The 9,723-nt window shown below is 38.7% G+C and overlaps 1 protein-coding gene across 5 annotated transcripts; it reads left to right on the top strand.

The window, feature by feature from the left end:
- On the top strand, positions 1 to 9,711 carry LOC149495287 (cullin-associated NEDD8-dissociated protein 1-like). Of its 5 annotated transcripts, none has more exons than XM_089722887.1 (15): positions 1 to 154; positions 1,347 to 1,457; positions 1,539 to 1,622; positions 1,717 to 1,857; positions 2,008 to 2,100; positions 2,182 to 2,303; positions 2,405 to 2,567; positions 2,650 to 2,889; positions 3,013 to 3,261; positions 3,355 to 3,531; positions 3,632 to 3,778; positions 8,868 to 8,984; positions 9,098 to 9,175; positions 9,410 to 9,471; positions 9,595 to 9,711. In XM_089722887.1, the coding sequence occupies exons 3-13, from the start codon at positions 1,590 to 1,592 to the stop codon at positions 9,134 to 9,136; spliced, it is 1,521 nt and encodes a 506-aa protein (XP_089579013.1). In that variant the 5' UTR covers positions 1 to 154; positions 1,347 to 1,457; positions 1,539 to 1,589; the 3' UTR covers positions 9,137 to 9,175; positions 9,410 to 9,471; positions 9,595 to 9,711. The 5 variants fall into 5 exon arrangements, with proteins under 5 accessions (XP_089579013.1, XP_089579014.1, XP_089579011.1 ...); XM_089722888.1 differs by lacking the exon at positions 1 to 154 and adding an exon at positions 161 to 395; XM_089722885.1 differs by lacking the exon at positions 1 to 154 and having other exon boundaries at positions 161 to 1,457.
- Positions 9,712 to 9,723: the final 12 nt, after the last annotated feature.

Below are 9,723 nucleotides of genomic sequence, written 5' to 3'. Positions count from 1 at the left end.
AAGTAGGATTGCCAAGTGGATGCAGTACATTCTTTGGGCTGCTTTTCTAGAGCCTGTAAAAGCAGTTAGTGCTTTGGGCTTGGGATTGCTTCCCCCCTTCCCACTCTTTTTTCCTTGAGACTCAAGGTTTTGGCTGCTTGGAATACTCTAACAAGTGAGTCTATCATTTGATTGCTTACTCGGTGTTGGTCTTTGATGTAGCTTGTTGGTTCCTATGGTCATGGCACTGTGATTATTGATATGATGCTGGCTTTGTCATGTTGGGAGATCGAATTGCAATGCTCTAGGTTGATTAGGAATCACTTTGAGGGCGTAGGATTTCATTGTGAGCATCGCCAGCGGAATTGGGAGAGAATTAATACTGGTGCTAAAACTATGGTTCTCTGAGATCCTCTGTGAGTGTTGCCGCATTGGGGTGTGTGTGTGGGGGCGGGGGGTGTTGAACTTGACTGTCGACTTGACTGGTACATGAATTAGGGAGTTCCATTGTGGATCTGGGACTTGCTTTTTTATAGTAAACAGACTGTGATGTTATTACTATGGATTTGGAGATAACTTGGGAGTTGGTACTTGTCGTATTATGATTTGAAGTGAAAAGCAAGTGCGCTGTTGATGTTGCTAAAAGAGGATGTGTGGAGCTGAATGACCAGTTTGGTTGTGTGTGGTTAATTGGATTCCTGCAACAATAGTGGATGATTAGAAATTTAGAATTGCCCATGTCTATCAGGAAGAAATTATGGCTGCTGATTGAGCCTTCTAATGGCATTCGCATATGCCTCTTACTGGGTTTTTTTTGGTGTAGCTTGCCTTAAAAGCTGTGTTGTCTTCTGATAATGGGACCCTCAGCCAGTTCTTTCTAGAATAGGAAAAAAATCTTTGCACTAGGGTTATCAATTTTTTTATGTACTTGTTGGAGGTTTAGAAAATTACTTTGGTGTTTGAGAACAACAAATTGACTTTTTGAGCTGTGCTCACACGACGAAAGCCAGAAAGCTAGAGTTTGATTTTTAATTTTTTTCTGTTATTCTCCTCTGATAGATAGAAAGCACAAATATTATGTTGATGGAGGAATAAAATCTTCGGATGCTATCACAAGCTACCAACTTCTATTTTTTTTTCTTTTTTCTTTTTTAATTCCTTTTTTTTTTTTTTTTTTTTTTTTGAGTTAGGGAGGAGGAGGTGGTTTCTCTGTCTCTTTCTCTTGAGTAATTTCTTTTAGTTGGAAGTGCATATCTTAATCTTAAGTCGTATTGAATTCATATCATGCAGTATCTCTAATTATTTTATGCATGAGTGAAATGATGTTGATGGTTGGATCAATGACATTACAAATGCTGTTCATGCAGGCTCTTTCTAGTCCTGTTTTATCAGCAGTTGGAGAGCGGTACTCTAAGGTAGCAGCTGAGGCATTAAGAGTATGTGGCGAACTTGTTCGTGTTGTACGTCCAAATATTCAGGTTAGATTATTGAGTGGCCTCCTTGTTGTTCAAAATCTTGTTAGATTATTTCCGATGACATGAAATGGTCTTCTGATGTAGGGATTGGGTTTTGACTTCAAACCTTACGTTCATCCAATATATAATGCCATAATGTCTCGCTTGACAAACCAAGACCAAGACCAGGTGAGTGTTATTGGCTTTCTGCTTTCTATCTTATATGCATAGTGCCTCAGTCAGGCATTTCCTTGCTAAAATTCACTGGCTTCTTTTTCTCCAGGAAGTCAAGGAACGTGCTATTTCTTGCATGGGACTTGTCATTTCAACATTTGGTGATAACCTCAGAGCAGAATTACCTGCATGCCTTCCTGTACTTGTTGACCGGATGGGCAATGAAATAACACGACTCGCTGCTGTAAAGGTCAGTTTGTTTTACCTATGCTTTTCTAACTGCAATGTCTCTTAACTAAGCCTTCTCATCTGTTTGTTACTGTTATTTGTTTAATGAATTTAACATGTGTCGGTCATCATAGTGTATGATTACTTATACCTTTTGAATTTCTGAATTCAGGTTTTTGCTGTCATTGCTTCTTCTCCTCTTCGGGTCGATCTATCTTGTGTTTTGGAGCATGTAATTGCTGAGTTAACAGCATTTCTGCGGAAGGTGTGGAGTTTGTTTACTTGCTGTCAAAAATTGATGAGCAATATAAGCCCAATATTGACCTCTGATTGTTTTGGAAAATAGGCTAATCGGGCTCTAAGGCAGGCAACACTTGGGACACTAAATTCCCTAATTGTTGCTTATGGTGATCAGATTGGTTCATCTGCATATGAAGTTATTATTGTTGAACTTTCAACTTTGATAAGGTTCATTATTTTTCATTTCATTCTCATGGTGACCTTTGAAGTGATGTATGATTAATTATTATGTTATTCTTAATGCTTCTCTTGTTTGGCTTGTATTTCAGTGATTCGGATTTGCACATGACAGCTCCTGCTCTGGAACTTTGTTGCACTTTGATGGCTGACAGGAGATCCAGCCCAAATGTTGGCTTGGCTGTTAGAAATAAAGTTCTTTCTCATGCCCTAACATTAATCAAAAGCTCGTTGTTACAGGGTCAAGCCCTTTTGGTACTTCATCTGCTACTGCCACTTATTATAATTTTCTTATAGAATTAATGCTCAGTTGCTTATATTTTGTTTGATATTGCAGGCTTTACGAAATTTCTTTGCTGCATTAGTCTATTCTGCAAATACAAGTTTTGACACATTGCTGGATTCCCTTCTTTCAAGTGCTAAGCCGTCTCCCCAGTCTGGTAGTGTTGCAAAACAGGCATTATATTCAATAGCCCAATGTGTGGCCGTTCTCTGCCTTGCTGCAGGTGATCAGAAATGTTCCTCTACAGTGAAAATGCTGACTGACATTCTTAAAGATGACAGCAGTTCCAATTCAGTAAGTTTCTTTAGTATGCTTTTCTAACTACTCTCTTTTCCTTGATGGATAATTTTTTTTTATGTTTATAATAATTATTATTAGTATTAATTGAGCTTAAACTTTTTCTTGTTTGCTCTCTAGGCTAAGCAGCACCTTGCCTTGCTATGCCTTGGGGAGATTGGGAGAAGGAAGGATTTAAGCTCACATGTACTTACAGAAACTATCATTATTGAGTCCTTCCAATCTCCATTTGAAGAGATAAAGTCTGCTGCTTCCTATGCTCTTGGCAATATTGCTGTTGGTAATCTATCCAAGTATCTGCCTTTTATCTTGGATCAGATTGATAATCAGCAGAAGAAACAGTATCTCCTGGTTCATTCTCTGAAGGAGGTAGGTTTTCTGATTTAGGAATCTATGCTGGGTTCAATCTTATAGTTCAAAAATACTGACCTGTTTTAATTCCTAACTTCCTCCACGATGAAGGTTATTGTAAGGCAATCTGTAGATAAGTCAAAGTTCCAAGATTCTAGTGTTGAGAAGATACTTAAATTGCTATTTAATCACTGTGAGAGTGAGGAAGAGGGCGTTCGAAATGTTGTAGCTGAGTGCCTCAGTAAAATTGCACTTATAGAACCTGCAAAACTTGTTGCTGCGCTTAAGGTATTTTTCCATAAAAAATTAGCGCACTGGATTTTGTACTTATTTAGTACTTGGTGTTTATTGGGTATGGTGTTTGATTTGTACCCTAATTTTCATAAAGGTGAGAACAACTAGTCCAGCTGCATTCACCAGAGCAACAATGGTCATTGCTGTAAAATATTCAATAGTTGAACAGCCAGAGAAGATAGACGAAATTATATATCCTGAGATTTCATCATTCCTTATGCTCATCAAGGATCATGATCGGGTGAGGTTTAGATTTGTGAAAAAGAAGAAGAATGAGAGGAAAATTCACTCTGATATTCCCTCCAGAATTGGGGATATAAATAGTACTACATATGTACAATTTATGACAGCTAATTACAGCTAATAACAGCTAATAATAACACAGCAACAACAGCTAATCATAACACAGCTACAACAGCTAATCATAACACAGCCACAGCATCTAATCATAACACAGCTACAGCATCTAATCATAACACAGCTACAGCAGCTAATCATAACACAGCTATCAATTAATGACAGCTAACAACAGCTAATCATAACAATCATAACACTCCCCCTCAAGCTGGAGCATACATGTTGTATGTTCCTAGCTTGCCACAAATGTATTCAATTCGAGGTCCTCGTAAAGATTTGGTCAGTATATCTGCCAATTGATCGTTCGAACTGACAAAGGAAGTAGATATGCATCCTGACTCGATCTTTTGTCTGATGAAATGACAATCGATCTCAATATGTTTCGTTCTTTCATGAAACATTGGATTTGAGGCAATATGGAGTGCTGCTTGATTGTCACATATCAGTGTCATCTGTTTTATTTCTCCACACTTCAATTTTTGAAGAAGTTGCTTGAGCCAAACAAGTTCACAAGTGGCTAATGCCATGGCTCGATACTCTGCTTCTGCGCTTGACCTAGCCACAACATCCTGCTTTTTACTTTTCCATGATATCAAATTTCCTCCAATCATGATACAATAACCAGAAGTGGACCGTCTGTCAGAGGGAGAACCTGCCCAATCTGCATCTGAATAGCCAACCACTTCTGAATGACCCTTGTTCTCATATAACAGACCTTGCCCAGGAGTTCCTTTGATATATCTCAGAATGCGAACAACTGCATCCCAATGACTATCACATGGAGACTGAAGAAATTGACTAACCACACTCACAGCAAAAGAAATATCCGGTCGTGTAATAGTAAGATAGTTTAATTTTCCAACAAGCCTCCGATATCTGCCAGGATCTTTAAATGGCTCCCCTTGTCCTGGAATAAGTTTTACATTGGGATCCATAGGAGTATCCACAGGTTTGCAATTCATCATACCTGTTTCTTCTAGTATATCAAGAGCATACTTTCTTTGTGAGATTGCAACTCCAATCTTGGACTGTGCTACCTCAATCCCAAGAAAATATTTTAGCTTTCCCAAATCTTTAGTTTGAAAGTTGTTGAATAAATGCTGCTTTAGTTGAGAAATCCCTTCATGATCATTGCCAGTTATGACAATATCATCAACATAAACAACTAGATAAGTACATTTCCCATGATTTCCATGTCGATAGAAGACTGAATGATCAACGTCACTTCGACGCATGCCAAATTTCTGGACAACAGAACTAAATCTTCCAAACCATGCACGTGGAGATTGTTTCAAGCCATAGAGAGATCGACGTAGTCGACATACCAAACCAGACTCCCCCTGAGCAACAAAACCATGAGGTTGCTCCATATATACTTCCTCGGTCAATTCCCCATGCAAGAAAGCATTTTTGATGTCAAGTTGATGAAGGGGCCATTGATAGATAGCTGCTAAAAAAAGAAGAAGACGAACATAGGCTATTTTGGCCACAGGGGAAAAAGTATCACTATAATCAAGGCCATAAACTTGTGTGTACCCCTTTGCCACAAGCCTAGCTTTTAACCTATCAATTTTACCATCTGGTCCAATTTTAACCGTGTAAACCCATCGACAGCCAACAGTGCTCTTCCCAGGAGGCAAAGAAACAAGTTCCCATGTACCATTATTATGCAAAGCAGTCATCTCCTCAGTCATAGCAGCAGACCAACCAGGATGGTTAAGTGCTTCACTGACACTCTTAGGGATAGAAACAGTAGACAATGTGGAGATAAAGGCATAATATGAAGGAGATAAACGGTGATAGCTCAAAAAATTGTAAATAGGATGAGAATTACGAGTGGAGCGAATACCTTTGCGAAGGGCAATGGGAGCATTGTCTGCCTCTGTGTTTGGCACGATCGGTGCAGGAGATGAAATCGGAATAGGAGATGAGTCACTAGGCTGTATATCTGCATTCAAAACAGGGTTAGTAGTAGGACGACGAGAATAGACCTGAAGAGGGCGAGATGGAGCTGAAGGAGGAAGAATAGTAAAGGGGAGAACATTGGAAACAGATTGTTCAAGCTCCGGCTGTTTAGAAAAATAAGGGGTAGTTTCAAAGAAAGAAACGTCAGCGGAGATAAAGAACTTGGAAGAGATTGGGTCATAACACTTGTACCCTTTCTGAAAACGAGGATATCCTAAGAAAATGCACTTAATGGACTTTGGTTGAAGCTTGTCCCTGCCAGGGGTATGATCGTGAACAAAACAAGTACTCCCAAAAACACGAAGTGGCAGATGAAAGGGGTCCTGTTTGGGAAACAAAACAGAATGAGGGCTTTGACTCTGTAAAACAGAAGAAGGCATCCTGTTAATAAGAAAACAAGCAGTATGTACTGCATCTCCCCAGAAATGAAGTGGGACTTGATTATGAAGAAGTAATGTTCGTGCTGTTTCAATAAGATGACGATTCTTTCTTTCGGCAATTCCATTCTGTTGGGGTGTATAAGCACAAGAAGATTGATGGAGAATACCCTGAGAAGACATAAACTCATTAAATTGCTGAGAAAAATATTCCCGAGCATTATCACTACGTAATGTTTTTATGAAAACACCAAATTGAGTTCGAATTTCAGCACAGAATTTTTGAAAGATAGAGAATAGTTCAGAACGACTTTTCATTAAAAACACCCATGTACAACGAGAATAGTCATCAATAAAGGTAACAAAATAATTAAATCCCAGAATTGTACTAACACGACTAGGACCCCAAATGTCTGAATGAACAATATCAAACATAGCCAAAGCTTTATTATTGACAATCTTAGGAAATGAAACACGAGATTGTTTTCCAAGTTGACAAGATTCACATTCCAAAACACTTAATGAAGATAAGCTAGGAACTAAATGTTTAAGTTTAAGAAGACTAGGATGACCAAAACGATTGTGTAGAAGCTCAGCGGAAGCAGTAGAAGCTAATGTAATAGTGGCTTTCAGAGGGGATATGTAATACAAGCCATGTGACTTATATCCTATTCCAATCGTCTTCCCCGTACGCCGATCCTGCACAACACCATAGTTAGCTATGAAAATGACAATGCAATTAAGCTGTTCGGTGATTTTGCTAACAGAAATTAAATTATAAGGACAGTCAGGGGTGTATAAGACAGATTGTAAAGTTATTGATGGAATAAGCTGAACGGTCCCAATGCCTTTAACTGTAGTTTTGGAACCATTAGCTAAGGTGACTGTGGATGAGTCTAGAGTAGGAATGAGAGTAGAGAACAATGTTTCATTACCAGAAATGTGATCGGAAGCGCCGGAATCAAGTATCCAAGGAGTACCGGTTGAGGACTGAGACAAACAAGCAATTGAAGTGCTAGAGTGCTGTAGACTAGATGACTGTTGTTGAGCTTGTTGTTTGGCTGCTTGGAATTGGGCATATTCTTCATATTGTGATCCTGTCAGAGTGATGCATTTGCTTGATGTACCAGGCAAAGGAAGAATTCCAGCTCCATTACTCTGAACCATATAAGCTGCAGGTCGTCCAGTACCAGCCGATTGATTCTGAGACGGTTTACCATGTAATTTCCAACAGGTTTCACGAGTATGTCCTGGTTTATCACAATAAGTGCAGTGAACCTTATACCTATTACCTTTCCATCTTTGATTACTATTCTGGATGGCCAAAGCAGAAGCTTCAATGTTAGGAGGTGCAGCTGGAGTGGTGGAAATACGAAGAAGTCGAGCAGAGATATCTTCTAAGGTAGGAACAAAGGAACCAGTCAAAATTTGATCTCGAACAGAGCTAAGATCGGGTCGAAGGCCGATTAGAGCCAAGACCATAAAAAACTTGTCTCTTTGTTTTTCTTGTTCAGCAATATTCTCTGTGAAAGGCATAATGGAAACAAACTCATCTTTCAATGTCTCAACTTGCCCAATGTAACTAGCCATATCCATTTGATTTTGCTGCAAATGGACAATATTAGAGACAACATTATAAATTCGTTGTATATCATTGGTATACAATGTTTTGGCTTTTGTCCAGACCTTACAACAGGTTTTACAGGACTGAAAAAGAGGAAGTAATTTGGGATCAAGAGTATGCCATAATAGGCTACACAACTGAGCATCAATTCGAATCAATGCTGTCCTATCGGTTGCAACGATATCAATAGCATTCTTCATAAGATGATCATCATATCCTTGGCCTAAGAACCATAGCTCAATAGAATTGAACCAAGAAATGTAATTGCTACTGCCTTGAAGTTTTACAGTAGTAATACCAGTAGAATTAGGAAGAAGAGACTTGATTAGACCTGATTCAGCCATATTCAGTAGCAGAACAGTGAAGAGGAAGGTTGTCGGAGAAGGGCAGGCCTGGGATAGTGGCTATGACTATAGAAGAGAGAATGTATTCAGGCCCTTTGCAGAGAGCGCAGAGGCAGAAAATACAGAGGCAGAAAGTGCAGGAAATGCAGAAAATATAGAAGCAGAAAGTGCAGGGGCAGAAAGTGCAGAGAAATGCAGAAAATATAGAAGCAGAAAGTGCAGAGAATGCGGAAAATACAGAGGCAGAAAGTGAAGAAGCAGAAATCAGCCCTTCTTTGGCTCTGATACCATGTGAAAAAGAAGAAGAATGAGAGGAAAATTCACTCTGATATTCCCTCCAGAATTGGGGATATAAATAGTACTACATATGTACAATTTATGACAGCTAATTACAGCTAATAACAGCTAATAATAACACAGCAACAACAGCTAATCATAACACAGCTACAACAGCTAATCATAACACAGCCACAGCATCTAATCATAACACAGCTACAGCATCTAATCATAACACAGCTACAGCAGCTAATCATAACACAGCTAAGTACAACTAATGACAGCTAACAACAGCTAATCATAACAATCATAACAAGATTCAATAATGCTTTGAGGTGGGTTGATTGGGTCTTCAACCTGACAGCTATTTTCGTATATTATGTGCAGCATGTCAGGCGTGCAGCTGTTTTGGCCTCAAGTACATTTGCACATAAGAAGCCTAACCTTATTAAAGGACTTCTTCCAGAATTGTTGCCACTTCTCTATGATCAAACAATTGTTAAGGTAACCTGAAAGTCCTGGAGTTTCTTATGCCTGTGCTGTATTTTAATTGGTCCTTTCAACAAGTAAATCAAAACTTTGGTTTATTTATTTATTTGTGTTCTTCCTTGTACTAGATCATGGTTTTATTCCAAATGAAGGGTATTTTCTACTGAATTTATAAATTAGCATTGAATGAGGACCAACTGGTTCAGGTATTTTCCACCTCTTTGATGCCATATTTTTTCCTTTTTCTTTGATGATTGTTGTGGTGGTTCTGTTTCCTGATTCATGTAGAATTATATCTTTTGTGTTATTTAATGGGGTGATAATGCTTCTTCCACTTGATGGGCATGTTGCAGGTAGAGAAACTTGCAATTTCAAGTTAATGAGTCAGTTTTTTTTGAAGGAAACTGACAAGATATGATGCAATTTTTGTTGTTCCATAGGTCCTTATGGAGCCAAAAAATCTCTCTGTAAACAGTACAAGAAGATGTTCAATATGAATAATGTAAGTTTTTGTTCCTTGCTATGCATGGGAAACCTTTCTGCTCTCTTCTCCTTTTACGTGTAATAATTGATGCTGATATATGGGGCCAATTATGGTTTGCTTGTCATCTCTATAATCTTTCAGGTCACTACATTTTCCTGAGAATTCGTTGAGATCAATTGCCAAGAAAGCAATGGCTAAGAACACCGGTGCCCGAGGATTGAGAGCTATCTTATAAAATATTCTTACAGAAGCAATGTATGAGGTATACTT

The sequence above is a fragment of the Jatropha curcas genome, chromosome 6 (genome assembly GCF_041381405.1).
Source record: "Jatropha curcas cultivar XTBG-Jc1 chromosome 6, XTBG_Jcur_1.0, whole genome shotgun sequence".
Taxonomy (NCBI): Eukaryota; Viridiplantae; Streptophyta; class Magnoliopsida; order Malpighiales; family Euphorbiaceae; genus Jatropha; species Jatropha curcas.
Note: the sequence above shows the minus strand (reverse complement) of the source record. Positions and strands in the feature narration are given on the sequence as shown.

What these genes read in the sequence shown, in the direction of transcription:
- LOC149495287 (XM_089722885.1), top strand. Translation starts at nt 1,290, where the DNA reads ATGAGTGAAATGATGTTGATGGTTGGATCAATGACATTACAAATGCTG. An exon ending in CACGACTCGCTGCTGTAAAG is followed by an intron (nt 1,858 to 2,007) that starts GTCAGTTTGTTT and finishes TTCTGAATTCAG; the next exon opens with GTTTTTGCTGTCATTGCTTC. An exon ending in TGGTTCATTCTCTGAAGGAG is followed by an intron (nt 3,262 to 3,354) that starts GTAGGTTTTCTG and finishes TCCACGATGAAG; the next exon opens with GTTATTGTAAGGCAATCTGT.